General features: G+C 41.2%; 1 protein-coding gene across 1 annotated transcript in view; it reads right to left on the bottom strand.

Annotated features, from left to right (window-relative positions):
- LOC148817466 (arf-GAP with coiled-coil, ANK repeat and PH domain-containing protein 3-like) overlaps positions 1–23226 on the bottom strand; it is a 130467-nt gene that overhangs the window by 39757 nt on the left and 67484 nt on the right. The window contains exons 3-6 of the mRNA XM_088938479.1: positions 21672–21791; positions 20745–20798; positions 4831–4889; positions 646–829 (exon numbers count right to left, since the gene is read on the bottom strand). Of these exons, the coding sequence (XP_088794605.1) occupies positions 646–829; positions 4831–4889; positions 20745–20798; positions 21672–21791 (417 nt within the window). The remainder of the gene's footprint in view (positions 1–645; positions 830–4830; positions 4890–20744; positions 20799–21671; positions 21792–23226) is intronic.

Below are 23226 nucleotides of genomic sequence, written 5' to 3'. Positions count from 1 at the left end.
ATCTTACCCCCCCGTGGACAAAACTGCTGCTGCAGCTAATGGTTGAGGTTGGAGGGATAGGAAGAGAGGAATGCTGGGAACCCAAATGTACAGTATGTACAGTACAGTGGATATCAAAAGTCTACACGCCCTTGATGAAGTTTGAGCTTTTGTTGAAATCAAGACAAATCATGTCAGACGATATTTAAGCGAATATCCACGATATTTAAGCAAAAAACAAATGGATCATTTTTAGGAAAAATAATGCCAAAATCACACAAAATCACATTAGTTAAAGGCTGTGAACACTTATGCAAACAGGGCAAGGAAAGTTTTTTCCCAGGCATTTTATTTTATTTCCTATCAATGATCCACGTGTTTTTCACTTCAGTATTGTTGGCTTCAAGATCTGATTTCAAGGTGAAAAAAGGTCTGACACCTGAAATCAAGACACTGATGTCTTGATTTCAGCCTTTACGTCAGCAAAAGCTGAACGTTCAGTAAGGGTGTGTAGACTTTTGATATCCACTGTGCAGAGGGGTTGGAAATGACACCAGCACACTGAGTTTGGAGCGGTCTTCTCTCCAGAACCCTCATTTCGCAGGCCCTTCTAACACATTAGCTATTGCGCCCCAGCCAGTTCCAGGGTAGCAGACGGAGGCTCACCTGAAGCACGTAGTCCAGGGCCAGCTGGCGGAAGCACCTACGCGTGATGTTGAGGGTGCCGCTGGCCTCCTCCACCTCGTGGGGCTTGTTCCGGGGGGCCTGGGCGTGTTTCACCTGCGCGATCTCCATGTCCTCACGCACCTTGTCAAACTGCTTCTTGGTCTCTTTGAACTTCCTCACGTCCCTGAGAACACAAGGGGTTCGGCCGCGTCACCTTCGTGTCACCCGCTGGCAGCTCGCCAGTGCTGTTCGGAAATCACAACGCATCTAGAAAGAAACGGCCTTAAGCCTGAAAGCACCTTTAAGCAAGTTAACTCTACTAAAGGCAATTCCACCTTTCTACTGGGACTTTCCCACTCCATTCTAGCCCAATTTATCCTGTTTTTAATTCGTTTTCCAGTCTCACCACTGAGGTTTTTCAGACGCTGCTCAGCAATAGACAATCTGAACTTGTTTAATTAAATTTAACAGCAGGGTAGGCTAGGTTTAATGAAGAATGATAATGGGATCTGTTAAATCATCTTGTTCTAAGGTGGTTTCACAGGAATACGAATAGAATTGTTACTCCACAGACTGCTCTGCATTCATTTTCATTTCTTTTTAGGAAAGGAAACCCAAGATAAGCTATAAATGGAAGTGAATAAATAAATTGCTTTAACACTCATAGCATGTACTGTATATGTTATATAATTGTCACGTTGTAAGGTAGTGATCAGTAGCCTACGGGTACTGTGTACCAGCAAGAAACAGACACTTCTTTTTCTTTATAGGAATGGATTTTTGCAAGAATCCAAAAACATAGATTTCATGTTCGCTTACGATGGCAATAGGTAAGTGGAAACATGGGATCTTCTAACATTTGCCTCTCGGATACAAGAAATATTTGCAACGAATTCCTTAGTCTTCCTAGCTGTGAGCTCTACACTGCCTGATCAGGGCACAGATTCCTCAAATAATAGACAATAGTGATACGAAGCTGTTACCATAATCTGACTCAATATTACAACCACTGTACCAGCTGGGGAGAAAGGAGCAGTGCAAATCTAATTCATTTTGACCGGTACAGTACGCTGGCAGGTTATTTTGATACATTGCTAGCAGACAACACTAAACAGCTGAGCAGAAGTGTTAAATGGAAGCCTGACACAGGCCTGAGTGATGGTACAACTGCAGCACTGCTGTCTGGACAAGTTTTGAAAAGCTTGACTGGGCTAGTGCAACCAATCTGAGAGGCACTTAACTAACTGTGCTCCATCCCTTAATGTGAATCAGACATTTCAAGGCTACAGGGCTATGCTGTTCTGCAGAGGCAATATCTGTCACTATGTTACAAAATACACTTATTATAGCCCTGCCTAAAGGGATGTACTGACAGCCTGTACTGACAGGCTAAAAGAACCGAGTCTTCTTAATTTTGAACATAAGGGAGTACATGTACAGTACGAGGGAACCAGACTCAATATCCTCAGATGCACTGAGAAAGTCAAAGTGATGGGACAGAATCGACTACAGGGAAACTTTGGGGAAGTACATTTCAAACTAAGAACAGGAGTTGCTTTCGGTTGTGGTAGTGTGGAACAAGCTGCCCAGGTTTGGCTGCTGATGTTGTCAAAACCTGGCCTCTTTCAAGAGACATCTGGATGAGACCAGTGAGGTTCGTTACTAGCAATGAAAAGATCTCAATTTGAGTTGATTGGTCTCGTTTTGTTTGTAACCTTTCTCATGCTTTTGTCTTTCAAAGCAACTGAGACCGTGTCGGACATCATCTTTAAAGTTTCAGACACCCAACCAGCTCACTGTAAAATAATTATACAGTTGCGTTTGTTTTTTTTCATTGAGTTCTTTTCGTATGCTGTGAAATGAAAATTTGTACTTATTTTGGCATTTTCACTCAACTGACAGCTCCCGAGCCCTGCAGAATGCAGGCCACTCTAAGGCCATCCCATAACCAAAGGACTGAGTAATTCAACGCCTCAAACAGTGAAGTAATCTTAGCCCATATGTTACATACTGTGAATTGTCCAGCTGACTGAAAAGAAGGCATGAATGAAAATCACAATCTCTTGGGATGCTCCCCCCACACAGAAGGTCAGATTTAATGGACGGTGCCTCCAAATTTGATGCTTCTTTCCTAAATTATTAACTCTTCTCCATTCAGATAAGAGAACTCCCCCATTTGAGAGGCACTCGCAGAAGGAAAACCTTTTTATTCTGTGTAAAGGCACATTGCTAGACATCCCCACTGACTCCTTGTTTGTCTTTTTAAAGAGCAATCAAGCACCGTAGCAAACTGTCATGACCGGGCAAAGCTCAATGGCTCACAGGAGAGGGGCAAGGCTGTTATTGGTTTTCTGCGTTGTCGGGCTCATATAGTATGAATGAACCCATTCAAATCTTTTTTTTTTCATAACAGAAAGGAAACAGTGGAGTTCAAGTGCCCACTTTTGTTCAATCATCTTTCTTCATCCTCTCATGCCTTATATAGCACCATCACTTCTTCTAAAACGATGTCAGCCCATTATCTTCAGCTCATCCTGTTGACTGCTGTTTTATCACAGTGGATTGGTAATATAAGGCTACAGAAGGCAACAGTCTCGGTTTTACCTCCATAGCTCACCGAGTACTTACTGAATAAACCCATTTGTCTAACGTTGGCTTTAAACAAAAGTCCTTTCATTTCCACAGTGACGCATTTCCACTTTGTAATGAAAAGGGAGGCAGGGTGGTCGACGAGGATAAATGCTTTATTTTCTTCGTTCGGCGGCTACGAAAGGAAAAGTGGACGGGGGCTGTTGCTCTTAGTGTTCATCTGCGTTTTCCTCATGTAGCCAGACAGCACTTTTCCAGATTAAAAGGTGTTAATCTGAAGGGACTTTATCAGGAAGGGAGAACTCCAAGGGGTCAGCAGCTCCTCCCCCTCCAGCTGCTGACAGATCTGAACTCAATTCTGGTCTCTATAGCAACACGCTCTTTCTGTGAGAAGCGGGCTTCACTGACCCTTTCAGCTCGGTCCCCTGAGTGATGCTGGCTTTGTTTTAAATATCACACTCACTGCTTAGGGCATTATGCTGCTCAGACCCACTCTTTAAAAAGGTGTCTGTTCACAGTAGCAAAAGACAAGGAACCTTCTATAGTGACTTCTCAGTAAATACCAAGCATCCACAAATCCAGGTAAGATATACTGTCTGAAGTACAACTCATAAGTACTTTTCATTCAGGTCTTTCATTTAATTTGAAATACAACAGCAGAGAGCATAGGAACACTGAATAACAACAGCAGATATGCACCTTAAGATACACAACAGGCCTCAGTCACCTGAAACCATAAGAAAACACAAATGTTTTATTCAGAGGTGAGGCCATTCATCTCATTTTATTTAAGTGATTCTATTAACTTTAAGATGTTTTTTTTTAAAGTATCGCCACAGATTTCCCATAAAAACAAAACATACGATACAGCCTCCTTATGTGGGGATGTGGGCAGTCAGAAAAACAGTACCTACTAGTCTCCTCTATCTGCATCCCCAGATATCGACTGATGTAAGAAGCTGTGCTGGCAAACAAAACTCATTTCCTGTCACACTACACAACAAATAAAAGCACAAAGTCAAACTCTCTTCTAGAGGCTGGACTGGGTAACCACAAGGATGAAAATGCAAGAAAAACTAAAGAAACCAGAGAATCAGTCATCTGCAAACAAGATTCTGAAGGCAGACAAGGAGAAATGTGTTATTAGCAGTTTTGCATAGCTTAATACAAAACAAAATTAACTTTTACTTTAAATTATAATTACTCCATTTTCCTATAAAGATAAAGATTTTTTTTTGCAGTGCACACCCTGACAAACTCCTGAAAAAATGATAAACATGGTTCTGTTCCCAGCTCCGTTTCATCAGTCATAATTAACAGGAAAGGTCTGGTTACATTTTATTCTGTGCTGGGTATCAATTCAAGTTTTTTTTTTGTGCAAAATGCCCAGAGGTCTTCGGTTTCCATTAGAGAACTTTAAAACTGCTGCAAACCTACAGAAAGGAATACGGCCCCTGCCAGTCCCACCTGCCCCTTGTCAGAAATGGAAGAGTATACTGTATATCCGTCCACCTTCAGACAGCAAAAGACACAAAGACTGCAGCAAAAAAAACAGCATTATCTGCTAGCATCCGTTTCCCACAAGGCAGTACTTACTCTTTGACAAAGTTGTGTAGCTGCTGCTTGACGGATCTCTGCGCTTGATCGAACAGTATCTGTGAAAGAAAGAGACATTAAGCCTTCATCAAATAAACAAGTGGACGTCTACAGACTGAAAAATGAGCAGATGCTCTAAAATGCTGAAGGTATTTTGGATCCCTACAGTCTGTCTTAAGGGAAAGGAAAATATACAGTAAATATAGCCATAGTGTTCAGCTTCATATTGACATTCTAGCATGTCCCAGCCAGCAGTATTGTTCTGTACATTAAATTTGGCTTAAAAACACATTTCTTTCCTATGTTTTAAAGCATACTGTAAATATAGCAACTTGTGTTTGTGTGTAGTGTAGTGTTTGTGTTACCATCCATGGGAGACCTCCTGGGAAGAACTAAGGTTGCTGCTGGAAGAGGTGTTAGTGGGGCCAGCAGGGGGCGCTCACCCTACGGTCCATGTGGGTCCTAATGCCCCAATATAGTGACAGGGACACTGTACTGTAAACAGGCGCCGTCCTTCGGATGAGACATAAAACCGAGGTCCTGACTCTCCGTGGTCATTAAAAATCCCAGGGCGTTTCTCGAAAAGAGTAGGGGTGTAACCCCAGCGGCCTGGCCACATTTCCCATTGGCCTTTACCAATCATGGCCTCCTAATAATCCCCATCTATGAATTGGCTTCATTACTCTGCTCTCCTCCCCACTAATAGCTGGTATGTGGGGAGCACTCTGGTGCACTAAGGCTGCCGTCGCATCATCCTGGTGGATGCTGCACATTGGTGGTGGTGGAGGGGATCCCCATTACCTGTAAAGCACTTTGAGTGAAGTGTCCAGAAAAGCGCTAAATAAGTGTAAGCAATTAATTATTATTATTATTATTATTACCATCGTTAATAAACATTTGTTTAACCAAGTCTGCCTGAATTTTTACTCTTTTCATTTTTTGCTGAGCCAGATAATAAAGAATTCCCATGCTTCTAATGATACAAACCACTCAGGTATGTTCTATTGAAATCACTTACAAGCTGGGGGTTAGGAATGATTATTTACTTATTGACTGAACCGCTCGGTCACTTCCTGAAATTCACCAATTTCGTAATCCCCCATTTGTAACAATATTTACAATTTGATGGGGTTTTTTATACATTAAGCTTTAAATTCTCAGTTACATCCAACAAACACGTCCAGACTGGAGATCATGTCCTGTAGAATGAGATTAGTAATGAATTCTCCTGAGAGCTGGAGGGGTTTCCTGACTTTCTGATTGAATTATACAGTATGATTAACTTGAAATGTTCCTATTTAGCTTCAGGGAATCTATTTTTTTTCCAATTACCGTACGGTGCGTCAAGCGTCTATTTAAACAATGTTCCATTAATTAAATCATTTGAGTAATTAAATATGAACTTCAGATAAATTGCTAACCTACAGTAGAAGCAGACATTGACAGCCTCGTTTCAAAATATTTACAATATACATAATATATGAAAAATTATATTACAGCATACAAAACAGTGAATACTAAAATGAGTTAAGCTATTCTAAGATTTTTTTAAACACCCCCTGTGTGAAACTGCAGGACCGTTAAGTGTTAAACTACAGGATTGAAAGGGCAAATTTCATGTCAAGATGGTGGAAGTCAAGGTCCGGACATTCTATCGGTGCTGCTGCTATACTATATTTTATCCAGCAGAGGGCCATATAGTCTTTGATTACAGGGTAGCCTTGTGCGAGTCCGGCTGAAGAGAAATTCTTTACAATACAGAAAATGTAAAAACACAGACAACTAACATTTTTACTCGGCCTCGGCAGATTTTGACAAGAAATTCCCAATCCTGAAGTCAGACCTTGGTAAATCTCAGAAGCTGACCAAGGCTTTGAAAGTGAGACATCAAAGGCCAATCGGAACAGTCATGCTTCAAGATTTCTATATGGCACATGGGGTTTCATTCTAAGGGATCCTGTCGTGATGTACAGAGAAGAACGACCTCCATCTATTACTGAAGAAGCTTAGTAGCCTTTTCCTCTCCTCTCTGCTCACTACCAGACCAGATAAGAACTGGAAAAGTGAGATTGAGATGGCCTGGACTGGACTTTATGCGGATCACAGAGGTTTCGCACCCCTGCTCTTTAATTAACACCACAGGAGTTAAGTTAAGTATATAAAACTCCTGCAATGAGATGGTAACTCACAGTGCTGCCATACGACTTCTGGAAGCAGTCTGATTTTCTGGAAATGTCTCTTAAGCAACAACCAGGACTTGACTGCTAAGCTTGATCTGACAAGTCCAGGCTTCTCAGTGGTGTAACTAGGACTAACAGTCCTCAAGGGCATCGAAATAATGTGCACTTGCAACAGCACAAAACACCATGTTTTCCCTGGCTAACCATCAAGATAAACTGCACTTACAGTTTCCCCTTACTCTGCACACTGTATGCAATGCTGTAGTACATTACTTGCCAAGAGCCTTCCTGAAGTACATACGCTGCTCTGTTCACATGCTGAATTAACTGCACGCACGCCTTAGAAAGTAAAATGCAAAATGACTAATGAAAAAGCACTAGGAAAATCTGTTATAATTTCCAAATGAGGTGTGTTCAAAATTATTCGTATCCATAGCGATGTGAATGTACTACTAGGACAGACACATTTTCCTTTTTGAGGGTATTTACTTTATTGAATAATTTTTGCATCTGACAGTGAAGATTCTCCTGAGGTGTCTACTGTAAATACCTCAAACACATTTATCCTATTTAAATATTACATTAAGCTAAATGTATTTACATTTTGGGGACGATTGATAGCACTTAGAACCAAGAGGTTTTCATAAGATGCAGTTTATTGCTGCATAAACTACAGCGAGTCCCAAATAAGGAAACATCTTGGAATTGAGCACAATTTTGAACAACAGTCAAGCCTAAAGTTTGCCAACCATTGTATGTTTTTTTTGTCAACTGTGTTGTTGATTAAAGAACAGTGGGATTTCTTGTCTAGACTTAATATCAGCATAATTTAATGAAGCCAAAAAAGAGGAATTATAATGGAAGTGTCAATAATGGAAAAGCCCAAATTGCATCTGTTATGTATACTTTGCAGAAGACATTTGCTTTCCAAGGGTGACAAGGTGACGCAGTGGTTAGCATTGCTGCCTCAAAGCACTGGGACCCTGTGAGTCACCCTGGGTTCAATTGTGGACCTGGGGTGCTATCTGTGTGGAGTTTGCATGTTCTTCCTGTGTTTGTGTGGGTTCTCTGGTTTCTACTCACAGTCCAGACATACTGGACTACATACATATAACAATCATCCCTGGAGCGAGTGTGTGTGTCTGTCTGCCTTACGATGGACTGGTGTCCTGTCCAGGGTGTATAGTGCTTTGCGCCTGTTGCTTGTAATGTTATGTAAATGGGTGGATGCACTTTGGGCCTCTTGTCATGAGATGATATGTTAGTTATTGCCTTCTTGCAAAGTAATCCTTAGCCAAAAAACAGTGACATCATCGTTACATAAACACATACAGGATGAGTCTCATATGCCTGGATTAAAGACAAGTCTGGCCAAGAAAAAAAACACTCATATCACTACTTACTCTATTACCATACATTACATGACAAATGCAAATACTGCTGTAATAACAGACAGCACTAAGTGTAGGTGTGATGGCCTAAATCTTTTGACATGGATGAAAGCAAAGGGTAAAATTGAAGCAGAATCCTCTGATATCATGTGGATCACAGAAAGTCAAACCTGCCAAAATGCACACCAAGTAGAAAAAACTAAAAAACTGTCTTGTCTCTTACAAGTTAAAACCACAATAACAAAGAACAAAGTCTAAATTCTTAAACATGTAAATATCCTTCCTGGATCACACACGGTTTGGAACATAGTTTTCATCTGACACTTTGCTCAGTGCAGTTACGCTACACTGAACCACAACTGCAAGTGCAAGTGCTTCACAAAGGAAACTATGCACTACAAAACAATTACGTGGGAGACAATGCATGGAAGAAGCTTCGGGATCTCCTGAAATTCTCTCTCCTGGCTTCTTGTATTCTTATAAATGCTGTTCAGCCAGCATTTTCCAAAAAATAAACATTTTCAGTCTATGCAGGTTTTGTAAAGTTGACCTTGTAAGAATGCATGTCTCCATGTGGGGTCCCATACCCAGCTTACTGCCAGCAGAGAAGGAGCAGCTACAACTCAGGAAGGTTTGAAATCACTCTGGTCTGCAACAAGAAGGATTCGTGTTCTCTGTAGTCACCGCTACAGCTGACAGATACCAATCTACGAGCACGGGGCTCTGTAGCGCAGAATAAAAAATTAAAAGGAATATTAAAAATATTAGCTGCATTAAAATAAAAAAGAGACAGTTCTGAATTTATTTTGTGGAGATCAAAGAAAACATTTGAAAGCCTTCTTGCAAATTGCATGGTTTTTTTTATTGTAAGAAAAAAGGGTCACAAGAACAATTTTGAATTTAATCGTACTGTATATCGGAGGGAGGCAGCTAGAAGTTAAAAATCCTGGAAATCAAGTTAACATTTTTGTAAAGTAAATTTATATAATACTGTACATTGTGGAAATCAGATTTATTTGACTGAACCTTACATGAATCTGTCTTTAAATCAATAAGCTTCATCCGTCCCCTGAGTTCACATACACTGCAGATTAGCGCAGGACAGAGCTGTGTCTGGGCCATCACTGCTTCCAAAATAGCTTCTACAGGTGTTCAGCACAGTACAAGAGGGCTTTGCACTGTGGGCCGATTTCCACTGGGGGCTATTGTGCTCTTGCCAAACTCCCCCCTGCTTTTGTCAAACTTGAGCCAAATCCTCCAGATGTGGGACACTGACTGTCAGATAAATCCCACAGTGTGTTAAAGAGCAGGAAGTGTGGGATTCTGAAAACAAAATTCAGCGTTTTCGTTTCGCACACACTGCCATGGCTGTTTAAGCGGCATACAAACTAATGTCTCTTGCTGCCATCGACCAAGCCGTGACTATATTTCACAGGAAAGAGCCACAGTCTTCCTCGGTGCAGCTCTGCTATGGCCTTTGACCCTTTTCAGAAAATCAGAGACATTTCTGTTCCCCGTGACATCTTGGAATATCGTATTGCTGCAAGGCCAGCCTCACAGCCTCTTTGCTCCAGGACAATCTCCGGCTCAGCCCTCCTCAGGATGATGATGGCCAAGTTTGTAGCACATTCTCTAAAGCTGTCACATGGCACGTTCTTCACCAGATCTTTAAATGTTAAGTACAAGCAGAAGAATGAGCAAAGAAATATACTACTCCTTCAAGTCCACTAAAAAGGACTAATGCAAAAATACAAAGAGCTTATATATAAACACAATAAGTTAGTTACAAATCTGTACAATTAACCTAGAACTTCTTGGTAATAAGGTAATAAGATGTGTGAAACCTTGGGCCTCTTCCAGGCTGGAGCCGGGCAGAAATCACACAGAATTCCACTGGGAGCAAAAGCCCCCCAAAACAGAAAATCTGTAGTCCCTGCAACAGGATGGATATTCAACCCCAATTAACCACACTCGCTGTATGTCTCCAAAAAAGTTTGTCCTTAGCAGATGGTCCAGAGGATTCTATAGAAGGGCCATTTGGGAATAGCTTTCTTTACATACACTAGCTTGTTGAGGATATCCTTTATAACCCTCGTTTTAGTACTCCTACCAGGGATTAAGAGGAAGAATTTACCCAGAACACTGTACAAACGGCACCCTATATAGTTTCTTAATTGCTCCAGGGATTTACTGAGCATGGCATGGACCCTCACAAGGCACAGTCCGTCTCTTTAATCTGTGCAATGAAGTCTTAATCCTCTGCTTTCTAACATTACAAATACAATCCCTTCACTGCTGCCAGCAAAATGGTTAGCCCATGTGTAGAGAAGTGTACAGGAATTATTAGTTATTATTAAGATGCATGAACTAAAGTGAACAACAATTTAGCCTCAATGCAGAGAGGTCTATATAATTCTGTGTAGCCTAGGCTCTGAGCCTGTTTGATGTTAGAGGTTCCTATTTAGCATAATTTGTCTTCATGCACAATGCATCCTGAATGCACAGCGTCTTCACAAGCATTCGATATAATCCTCAGGAAATCATACCGAAAAACTAAGCACCTAAGTCCTATCTATGAAGATATCTGAGCGCTGATGTTTCAGCAGAGATTTTGGGGAGGAGGCAACCCATCTTTCCCAAATCCATATGGTGTTCTGATGTGAATGACAAAGCTGCTGCTGCTAGTGTTTCTTTAAACGTCGGCAGTTTGCTCTGATTATTGAGGGTCGTTTGCTAGGTTCATTCTATCCCGGCAACAAAAGGCTGAATTGACAAGCAGTGGATGTCCGAAGTGGATAACACTCTTCCTGGTGGCCGGGAACCCTGGGCATTTCGCCTGAGCAGCAGGGAGAACGAAAGACACTGCTCGTCTGTTGGGGCTTTGGCAGCTCTGCCTCGCACTGAATCGCTCCTTTTATGTGGGAGAGTCTCTGGCTCTTCCAGAAATCTTCTGGAGGCCCTGTGGTTTCTCTCCCCTGCTGCAGCTCACAGCTCGGAGAGGACTCTGCCTTTTGTGCCTGACCAGAAGCACTCACATTTTACGGAGTCTGACCTGGGAGACCAAAACCATTAAGGTGAGTAGGAAGACACCCCACATGCCTGTGGGTCAAAGGTTAACTGCTGCCGTTAAAGTGTTGAAGCAGCGTGTTTTGTTTGTACAGTTTAATGCGAAACACACAGGAAAAAATATTTGCCACTCCCTTTTATCAAAAATAAATCGTATTACTTATTACTGAAACCTGCTGTAGTTTTTAATGTCAACAATTACCACCTAAAAATGTACAGAAGTCTTTTTGTACAGTTTATTGTGCATAAATACAGTTGTAACCACACCATTCTGGACAAAACTATTGTCTGAATTTCAAATAAGTGCTAGAATTTTGTAGCTCAGGCTGCTGTTATAACTAGATATGACTCTAGTTCTTTACTGAACAGTATTGCTGGAATGCCATGAAATGTACAGTATATGTTAAGGATGGGATGTATTTATGGTTACTGGTTTCCCATGTAATATGACATACTGTAGCCTAACCCTAACCTTATCCCAGTGGTTTTCATTGGTTAAGTAAAATAATGTGATGCTAAACAGAGTACAATCCTGTCCAGAAGTTTCAGGAGCAGTGGGAAATTGCATTGGGTTTTAGGCAGAGCTGCCTCCATGCCACACTGTACTCCATAAAATATCACAAAATTATTTTTTGGATTTTTTTGCAGTAGCAGAAGTTTCTCGTTTATCCTCTGTTGCCAATACGCAGCAGGGTTCCACAAGGAGGGCAGCATGAAAGGCAGAAGAATTGGAATACCAGAAGAGAAGGTGACCGGCCCTGGTATAAAAAGAAACGTTTGGCCGAAGTCAACCTTCTGGTGCACAGGAGATCAGGCTGCAGGAGTCTTTTCAAATGAGTGGAGTGGAAGATGGTGACACGAAACCGAAAAAATCTGTTTTCCTCCATGGTGGCAAGGAAAACTCAGAATCACCGCAGGCTTGCAAGCCCAGTGGAAAGACTTTCAGAGAACCACCGGAGGCACTGAGTGGAATTTAAGTTGCCAAGGTTGAACGACACGACAGAGAAATGCAATTCAGGGCCAGGAACCAGATTACAGAAACTGCCAGGAAACTACAAATTGGGACAGTTTCTAAAAGAAGAGACTTTGAGTGATTTTGTTTTGTATATTCAATAAAATGTCAATTCTTTGCATTGTCGCCTGAAGCGCACACAAGTGATTCAAAGCAGCAGACTGCATTTGAACCGGCACGGTCACTTGAACCCAAAGGCAATTTGTAGCAAAGTGCTGTAGAAAAGACGATACCAGAACCAACGTCAAAATCACGGACCAAAAAAGTGTACGGTCACAGGGATCATTAGCTGCACATGGGAGAACATGTGAGAACATTACATGAGCCCAATGGGAACAACAGAAGGACACTGATGGACTCCATAGTTGTGGAAACCCAGTAGCTTGAAATTGCTTTAATGATTCCGTTAAGGAGGAACTTTAGGGAGGCCAGCAAGTGAAAGCACAGAGTGGAAGAAAAGGAAACTAGAGATTCATGACAATCTTAGTGTTAGGAACATGGGAGTCACACTGTATAATTTATGTGAGATTGAGAATAAATGATGCACCAGGATACAGTAGATAAATACAGAGGATGATAAAAGGGCAGAAAGACACCAACAAGATACCAATGTCTCCTTTGGTAAAGAGCCAGAATAAAAATTTCTAGAAACTTTTTCAGGTGCTTGAATGTATTTGTATAAAAAATATCCCAAAGAGCCTTTAGCATTGCTGGCTTGTGAATACATCTCTTTAAATCCAATAGAAAAATTGCTCTGGATTTAGAGACGGTTTTGCCAACAATTCTGCATCCAGATCACGTTGGAACATTTCTGCGGTGAAATGTCTGCTGTATAACCTGTACTTATTTGCTCGTACATCACAGTACATTAGTCATTACAGTGACTAGTGAGCAGGAAGGGCCGCATCACGTCACACAATTCATGGGAAGTCAAATGCAAGTTTGCAATAACATACGGACTTACTTTCACACAGTTCACGATTTTGTGCTCAGTTCAAAATTTGTCATTTTTTTCAATACCGTCAAGGAATTTATTTTGTGACCGAGATTTAATAACGGTATGAGAAACTGGGACTAGAGCTCCCATTTAATGTAAGGTGGAGTTGGGTGAACAGTGCTGGGTAGAAATTGGACGCAGGCTGGTTTTGCATAAATCGAGCGGCAAAATTTGATGGTACTGCAATAATATCGATCCAGTGTCACGATTGTAATCCCTCCCTCTTAAGGGCGCTCCAGCTCTTCCGTGCACCTGCCCTCAATCCTGCCCCGCCTTATTTAAGACGGCCACTCTCGCTACTCCCGGCTCTGCATTGGAAGAAGGACGCCGGAGGCCCGCCTACCACCAATTTGCCCTACGCCCACGGCTTGAGGGGATAGGCCTCCTATCGGCGTCCCGACCCAGCTGAGTCCGGGGCTCAGAGCGCCTGGCCTCATGATCCTGCTTTTATTCCCTCTCCCTGCACCGGATCCCGTTCCGGTTTTTAACTGTGTCTTGTTTTCGTCTCGTCTGGATTTCCCGGTTTTGGACTCTTGAACTTCGCCCCGGATTTCCCCCCTGGACTCCCTCAGACTTGTCTGCCTCGGCCACGCCCCCCGAGCTCCAGCTCACCGTCGTCACGCCCCCCTGTTTGTCAACCTGCCCTGATCCTCGTCTCCTCCCTGTTGTCCTTTGCCACCTATTTCCGGATTATACCGTCTGCACAGGGTCCTGTTCTACGCAATGTGACACCAGGACACGCTGGAGGCTTTATATCTCTGGGCTGGCTTGGGAGCGCTTGGGAATCCCCCAGGAGGAGCTGGAATCTGTTGCTGGGGACAGGGAAGTCTGGGCTGATCTGCTGGGCCTGCTGCAACCACGGCCCTCACCAGGAAAAGTAGAGTGAAAATGGATGGATGCAATAATATGAGCAATTTGTCCTTGATGAGTAGTTGATTCCACAAACTACAGGATTTATTTACCAAAATGATCTGGAGGTACCACATTTATAGTACTAAGACTGGTCTACTGAAAACTTATCAGTGGTTGGAACTAAAGGAAGGTCAAAAATCCTACCTCACAAATTGAACAAATGAGCAATTTCTTCCTCAAGAGTCAATAAGCCGTATCCAATGATATAAAACGTACTGAAGCAGCCTCGGTTTATTTCTGATCTCAACTTGCTTACGTTACACAGAATGCCAACAGATTTAGAAACTGATGCACTGTGGTATTGCTGGTCCTTTGAACATACTCCACTGCAAGTAATAAAGGATGTGCTTCACAAAACGGAGAAAAAGGAGAGCCCAAAAATAAACCTACCCTTGGCACATGATTAGGAATGAGTGGTTAAACTGGCAACACTGTAAAGAAGGGAGACAGAATGGCCTGGCACATGTGTCGCTGTGGCGGCTAACAGGAAGCAAATATTTAAAGACACAAGCTTCTATCCCTTAGGTGTTCAATGAGTGGCCGAGAGGTATTCCCGCTCTGTATAGAAATCAGTGGAATAGCAGGATATGTCTACCTGATAGTGCCAGATCCTTAGTTTTTGCACTGTTATCCACACAGGAGGAAATAGCAGTGTGACACACTGTTGCAGTCTGTCACATGTGCACTAACACATCGGCAAACATACACAGAAACTCTATCCATGACCCATTCTCTATTCTAAACAGGTTTTAACCTTACTCACAATTAAGTAATCTGTCGCTTGCAAGTGGGCTTTCTTTCTCAAACACTTAGGAAGAAATCAAAAAGCCTCCTTCCAAAACAGATTGGCCTTCTGAACAATTTATGAAGCCGCAAAATGCTAAAAAATGCTGAAAAGCCTTTTTATTTCCCAATGGGAATTCAAAACTCTCGTTCCCATTTTCACATAGACCTGAAGACCGTATTTAAAGATATTTTTCTTGTTAATCAGTTTTTTTCTTGCTGTCTTATTTATGCCTGTATGCGTTTGCCTTTAGCTTCAGTAGTTAAGCACTGCTGTGCAACAGTCCCCACAATGAAAATCCACCCATTTTCTAACCACTTCTTCCAATTCAGGGCCAGAGCTTGTCCAGGTAAGTGATGGGCAAAAGGCAGGACACATTCTGGATGGGACGCTCACACCAGGGCCAATTTACCTACAGTACTGTACCAGTATGGTTTTGGACTGTGGGAGGAAACTGGAGCACCCTGAGGAAACCCACAGGAATTGAACCCAGGGCCCCAGAGATGTGAGGCAGTAATGCTAACCATTAACATTCTGTGCTGTCCCACACAGAAAACAAAATCTCAAGATCAATTTAAAACAATCCAGTATTTTCAGCCTTCACAGTTTGCTAAGGAAAACAGCACACTAAATTTAGAATACAAAAGCCAAAGTGTTGGGGTTTTTTTGCCAAATAATTACCTTTACTTTTATGTGCACATTGAACTGTAAGCTGCAACTTGTTTCAGTCAGCTGACCACTGAATTTCTCCTTTCTCACCAGTGGGGAGTTCCTCTCAAATATGAGGGGCTTTTTATACATCTGCGTGCAAACCACACCGAAGACAGAGCACACTGTTTCACTGAGGTAATATGAAACTAAAATTTCTATGGAATGAAAATGAATGAGTTCAAATTCATTGAGGAAGCAACTGTAGAACACATCTTTGTAATACACGCCAAGCATTATTTTGGATGTTGGCTGAACTGGTTTTCGTCATGAAAGACCTCCACACAGGAAGCGTTTTCAAGCTTTTGCATTTTTCATGTTCCTAAATTATTACGAGAAGGATCACAGCATCCATGTACTCTGCATGCATGATGCTACTGTGTTTTTTTACTGTACTTTTCAGCAGCCTTCATGACTGCTCTTAAAAATCTGAACGATAAAATCATTGCTAAGTCCTTTTATTAGGATTACACAGTGCCTATATTATTCTGATATGAATGCTGATTTATTATGGTGGTTTTGTTTGGTTCTATCATAATTTCATTCCCATTTGATGGATTTTGTATATATCTACTTGGAAGAGTAGTTAACTACAAAATCCTTCCACAATTCCAGATGGTGCAGCACAATACATTCATTATTTGCACTATATCTGTGTCAAATCCATTTACAAATCAAACATGTTCTGTTTACTATCTGGGCTATGCTTTTAAAAGATTTGAAAGATTTTTTTTATGACAATTTTATTTATACAATTTTACAACTTCAAACACTTAAACAGAAAATCCATTCATATCCAAGACAAAGGCATGCCAAACCAAGATCTCCTTTTTTTCTTTCTTCCAAACAAAAGACAAGGAATCCTTCTTAGCTCTCAGACACTGGATCAAAACCTTGTGCCAGTGAAATCTGCTGAAATGACCTTCAGTGGTGCAATCCTGAGAAACAAAAGTGAAAAATATGTCCTACAGTTCTTCCCAACCCTGTCTGCCAGACACACTCAATTACAGTAATGACACCCTGCAGGTTATGGGAGGTGTGCAGGTCACTGAAGTAGGTGTTAATTCATTTTCCCTTGTCATCTCCTCTCATTGAGCTGCAGAGGGTGTGATGGCCATATTTATCACATTTTATAGTGCCATATGCTACTGTAGGTGATTACTTCTAGTCAGATTGACCTACAGTACACCACTACAACTAAACCAGTCCAGTACCTATTGCAAGGTCCAGAGAATCCAAATGTTGCCGTCACACACAATCACAAACGATAAGAAATGGAGCAAGGAAGAAAACGGGATCTTAAGGGACAAACTGACCAGGAATTTAACAGACCTGATGGTTACATTGAAACAAATGAATGTCAGGCCGTGCACTTTTAAACAATCTCAGTACATTTCACGTCTTTGCAGCGTCTAAGTGGCAGCTTTGAATAATTTAGAAATGTGCAAATTAATCCCCTTCAAACTGCACAGCTGCAAATTTGCACCGTAAGCAGATCAGTGTTACTTTGTAGACTTGGATCTCTTGTATGGATCGACTGATGTGCAAGTTTCGCTTCCAAAGGGGGCAACAATGTGACTTAGATTTTTTGGGACACTGAGACCGTGGAGCAAATTTAATCAGTCAAGATAAGAGGCAATTCCAGGCTCGTCCAAGAAGCCTTTCTCTTAAACCGAGCAAGACGTGTAACCTGTTTTGCGTCTGGCAGATGAGACATGAAACATGGGCCTGTAGCTAGTCTCTCTGCGTGACATTGTCTGAGCAGCTGGGCTGGTTAATTTCTCTGTAGTGCTCCACAAGGTCAAAGGTTTTTTCACCATTAGACTGCTACCAAGGTCGAGCAGGGCTCATGCTCTACAGCCTAGAAAAACCCTAATGCAGCCATACTGAATTGCTAAATAAATCACTGGTATGTGATGTGGCTTCAAAAATACATTACGTCACTGGGATAGTAGCTCCTGCCTGCCTTTCTGCTCATCTTAAATCAGTTTTTTTTACTGACGCAGGGCACAGAGTGGATTCACACACAACTGAGCACGTAGCCCTTCAGGAGAAGCCTTAAATAACGCGCAGCTGCTTCCCAGCACAATTACTGCACTAGAGCACAAGGTTAGGGAAGAGAGTGCACTATTGCACTATCAATTCGGAGCCCACACAATCTACCGGCTAATTCAATATAAATCCAGGTGAAAAAGACAGTGTGTTCAGTAAGCCAGACTATTTTAATATGGTTTTCAAAAACCATACAGCTGTTCTTTAAGCTGTGAAATTGTGTTATGTGCGCTTATTATTACTGACTTAGATGGAACCTAGACATCAGTGTCATTTCAAGCTGCAGACAAGTGAAGCAAGCAGGGCATCCAAAGTAGAGTATTTTACAGGTAGCACCACAGAAACGTCCAAGTGTAATAATGCACTAGGTATGCACACCCCCTGCAAACCAAAAGGTAAAGACAGCATCTTTCTGGTTCATGCACCCCTGTAAATAAAGCACCTGTCCTTTAAATGTGTTCAAAATCACAGAATAAAGAAAAGCCGATGTTTTCGAAAGGGAGTCAGCTGTTTTAATGCTTCTTGTCCAAGCAAGACAGGAGTAGCAGCACTTTGTTCAAGAATGAAAAGAAAAAACAAGTCCCTTGCTCCACAACCCAGGAATTCCCTCTCTTGTGGCAGACAAAGGAGGCACTGCTACTCCAATTTTCCATGTGCCTCTGCTCATCACACTCCAGAAATTAGAAAGCTTAGCTCTTCCTACCAAATGTCACGTAGTTCAGAATTAAAATCTCTTAAGGACCACTAAAGTATTCCGAAGTCACAAAACTGCAGTGCAATAAATTAAGTAGTACAACTGTTAATAATATATTAATTTAGTGCATTCAATTATGGCTAGATTATACATTTTCAATATCTAATGCAGATCACAAATGACTAATTTATAATCTTCTTGACTCATGCTCTACTAATCATAAGAAAGCATAAATGTTATGACAAGCAAAGAATACTCATCAAGAACCTCCAAGGTAATTCTCTAATGATATCAGACTGAATTTTGAACGGTCCCATTGCATTTGCCTTTACAGCTTGGCTCTAAGATTTGTTTCATGATTCCACTACCATTTGATTTAGTTTTCCATTTAGGTGCTCGCCTTCTGCTTTTTAAGAGCAAGTTTCAAAACAAGTGAGGTTAAACTTATTTCTGCTCTTTATAAATTTAACTCACGTCTCTGGTAAGCCAACATGTACTATGATTTTTCATATTCTCAATTTATGGCATTGGGCTTTTTCGTAATTATTCTACGTAAGTAATGTTTTTTAATTTAATAATTCATTTCATTAATACAGGCCTAAAGTCCTTTGGATCCTTGTTGAATCACACACCGCACCTCATTCTGGGGCGGCATGGAAGACATTCTGTATTAGTAGTTCATGACACATTGGAGAAGAGAAGACTTTCTTCTCAGCTGTATCATGAACAAACTAGTGATGCAGGTTCATGTGCCCAATAGCATAGATCTGAATTAGGAAGGACCCACCTTATATAAAGGTCAGAAACACTGTAAGTTTGGCCTTCACCATCCAGGTGTGTGAAAACAAGTCATGCCATGATCTAATGAAATCTCGGAGGACCTCCAAAAAAGTGTTATTGATGCTCAACAGTCTGGAAAGAGTTACAAAACCTCCTAGGGCTTCACTGATCCACTGTCAGATAGTACATATACGGAGAAAGTTCAGGACTACAGTCACTCTACCCAGGAGCTGCTGTCCTGCCAAAATCTCTCCTAAAACACACCAGAAGGTCATCAAGTAAGTTACAAAGAACCCCAGAGCAACATCCAAGGAATTGTAGGCCACTCTCACCTTGCCTAATGTAACTATCCAAGATTCTGCTATCAGAAAATGACTGAAAAAGGAGGGTGTTCATGGAAGGATAGCAAAGAGAAAACTACTGCTCTTAAAAACATTGTTGCCCATCTGAAATTCACCCAAGAGCACCTAAATGATCCACAAGGCTTCGGGAACAATGTTCTCTGTGCAGATGAGTCAAAGGTAGAACCCTTTGTCCTCAGTGAGAATCATTATGTTTGGCAAAACCCAAACTTCACTTTCAAACAGGAGGAACTCAGCCCAGCCATCAAGCATGGTGATGTTTTGGGGGGTGCTTTGCTGCCTCAGGACCTGGATGGCTTACCATCACTGACACAACCAGGAATTCTGCACTGTATCAAAAGACTCTACAGGAGAATCTCAGGCAATCTGTCCACAAACAGCAGCAGAAAATAGGTCTTACAGTCATTGTTGCTCAAGGCGATTACCACCAGTTACTGAATATAAAGGGTCATCTGAGCATAAAAAAATGTTGAAAGAATATCATTTTTTCTGTCAGTTGATTCATGAGGTTAACTTTATCTTTTATTAGGACTTTGATCAAGAGGTTTCAAAAATGTTACATATGTGAAAACCCTAAGGGGTTCATAAACCTTTTCTGAGCACTGTAGACCAGCAGGGTGCAATTTTAAATATGTATGCTGGCCAAGGTAATCAAACCTTTATTGTAAGATGGTTTAATACTTGAGAGTTTTGCCGTTCAGATTTATTTGTGGGTGTGGAAAATATCTCAACAGACTCACTGAGAAACCCTGGAAGACTACACCTAAGACTGTTAGTATTACAAGGCATTGCAGTGCTCTGTAGCTCTCTGGTTTCTGAGTGCCTTCTGTCCACATACTGCCAAGACTGAGGCTTCATTATCTTCTAAGACTGAAGAGATCAAGCCTTTTGTCTATGCAAAAGACTACAACCATTTAGCTTGGCTATACTAAGATGGATGTTAGCTGATAACAGGTACCAGAAAGTGATGTCTTACCATGTGATAATTGATCATTTCCTGCAGGCTCTCTCCACACTTTTCCAGGCACTCCTACAATGAAAACAGAGCCTGGTGTAAGTTAATAGCACCTTTCACTACAGGGAGCTAAGAAGAAGAAAACCTGTGGTCACAAACACTGGTAAACTAGGGAAAGACAGGGTCCTGATCAAATCAAAACATGGACATACAACTTTCAGGTGATGGATCCTCAAAGGCAGCTTTTAATGGATTGACAGGAGAGGCCTGTAGAAACCATGCCAAATGAGATGTGAGGAGTTTGCCACAACAGAGGCTCACTTCAAGCACACATCCTGGTGTCGCAAACTCAAGACTGAATGGACTGAATGGATACTGTCTGCACCTCCCTGTCCCCAAATCTGGAAACAGGGAGTCCACACTGGGTCCAAAAACCATGACTGGCGATTCAATTCTTATTTGAAAGAAAAACAGAAAAAAAAACTGCCACTTATTTTAGAACAAGCAAAGTGTATGATGCCATCACAACTGTCTTGACAGAATCAATAATTGTGGATAGTAATTAAAATGTGCGGATAAAAAAATTCTGCTTCACAGCACATTTTGCAAGGAGGAAAAGACTTGGGTTTAGAGGAGAAGGAGGAGTTACTTGCTTTTGAAATATCCACAGAAAATACACAGACTATGATATGAAATTAATTTGAAACTGCTGCTACACTTTTTGGACAAGATGTCCAAAAAAAAACCTTTTTTTTTTCATCAATAAGCTCTTCAAAAGCCGCCAAGAGCTTGACAGTTATTGAAAGCCAGCTAAACCTCCAACTTTACTTTTAATCAAGGAGGCCAAAATAATTCCCAAGAGCAGAGTTTTCTTTAAAAAAAAATAAAATAAAAATAATAAAACAGTAGCCCTATTAACTCTAACGACAATCTGAAACCACAGCTTACCGTAATCATTTCGTCTCTCTTGCATTGCTGAGACAGGTCCTTTACTCCATTGACGAAGAGCTTGTTGGCATTGATGTAGGACCTTCCTGCTTCGATCATCCCACTGCATAGCTTCACCAGCTTTAAACAAAAAAAGGAGAAAAACGTACAGTATTGCATTAGTCACTTGTCACCAAGACATCTAGCCATCACCACCATGAATGAAAATGAATGGGCATTTTCAGGCGACTAGGTTCATCCAAGTCTCTCAGAAAGATGTCGGTCATCACACACTCACAGATGGAAATAAAACCTGAGATCGAAATGTTTATCCTTACCTGGGTAAAAACCAACCCCCTGTTGATGTGTCTTACCAAAACCTAGGACCCAATACAATCAAATTTCCTATTTCTGTGTAATTTTTTTAAGTTAAAACAAAGCCTGTCAGCAAAATGCTCTAGATAACGTGATACATTTGTGTGAACATATCGACCTCAGTCAACCTAAAATTCATTAAAAATATTTAACACTGCAGAGAGATTTGGTATGGCTCACAACAGTTATTTTCCGCACAAAAAAAACATTCAGGCAAGAATCCATTTTGCAGGATGTTCTATACTTTTGGATATAGCCCTTCAACTCCAATTCCACAAGAGTTTCAGTAAGAACACGTATCTGTCAAGAGATGAAAAATGTCTAAAGCCTCTTTAATATGTATGCCCATGACATCAGCTCTCAACTGCTTTGCAGTAAGAGTCAGCATTTTCCACCAAGATATCGGTTTGATCTTGATTTCCTTGAAAAACGCTTTCAGAAGGACAGACTTGTATTGCCAGCATTAGCCTGGGAATGAGAGAGGATTTTTTACTTTCAGGGGAAGACGCCGCCCAGGAAAGTCCTCCAGGCCTCTTTCAAACAGCAAAACAAATCACCTTTGGAGGTCATTACAATATTACAGCTGACAGTAGGAAGGTAAATGAATGGAAAAACCCCATGTAGGAATAAAGTAGATAGGAATCATTTATATTTAATAAGATAAATCCCTTTAAACTGACACATAAAGAATGTAAGAAGAATTATGGCCAGAAATAACCACTCGGCTCATGAGAACACCTAATTTTCCAGTACACCATGGATTTTCTGTCTAAAACCATTTTATTGTTACAAACCTAAAAGACTTAATAATCAGTGAGGAGCTACATTGGATAGGGATGAATGTGTTGACCTCTGTTGATGAGATTTTACTAAATGTTTGATTTGGCACCACAACATGCTTTACTCACTATAAGGATGCCTAAATGAGATACTAATAACTACCTGAGATCAGGTTCATACACAAAAAGAGAAGAGATACCCAGAAGAGAACAAACAATACATTTTTTGTGCTCATTCCAAACCAAAGACATTTCTACTTGACTTCCAGATTTATTCCGACAATCAACAAAAGGAGAATGAAGAAGTCACATTAATGCCTGGTCTCAATGGAATGTCATTTCATCTGTCTATTTTCATCCACTCACTTTATCCAACTCAGGGCAGAATACCAAGACAGGTCACCAGTCCATCACAGAGCACA

The sequence above is a fragment of the Atractosteus spatula genome, chromosome 20 (assembly GCF_055471065.1).
Source record: "Atractosteus spatula isolate fAtrSpa1 chromosome 20, fAtrSpa1.hap1, whole genome shotgun sequence".
NCBI lineage: Eukaryota > Metazoa > Chordata > Actinopteri > Semionotiformes > Lepisosteidae > Atractosteus > Atractosteus spatula.
The sequence above is the reverse complement of the archived record's forward strand: the minus strand, read 5'-3'. Positions and strand labels throughout refer to the sequence as shown.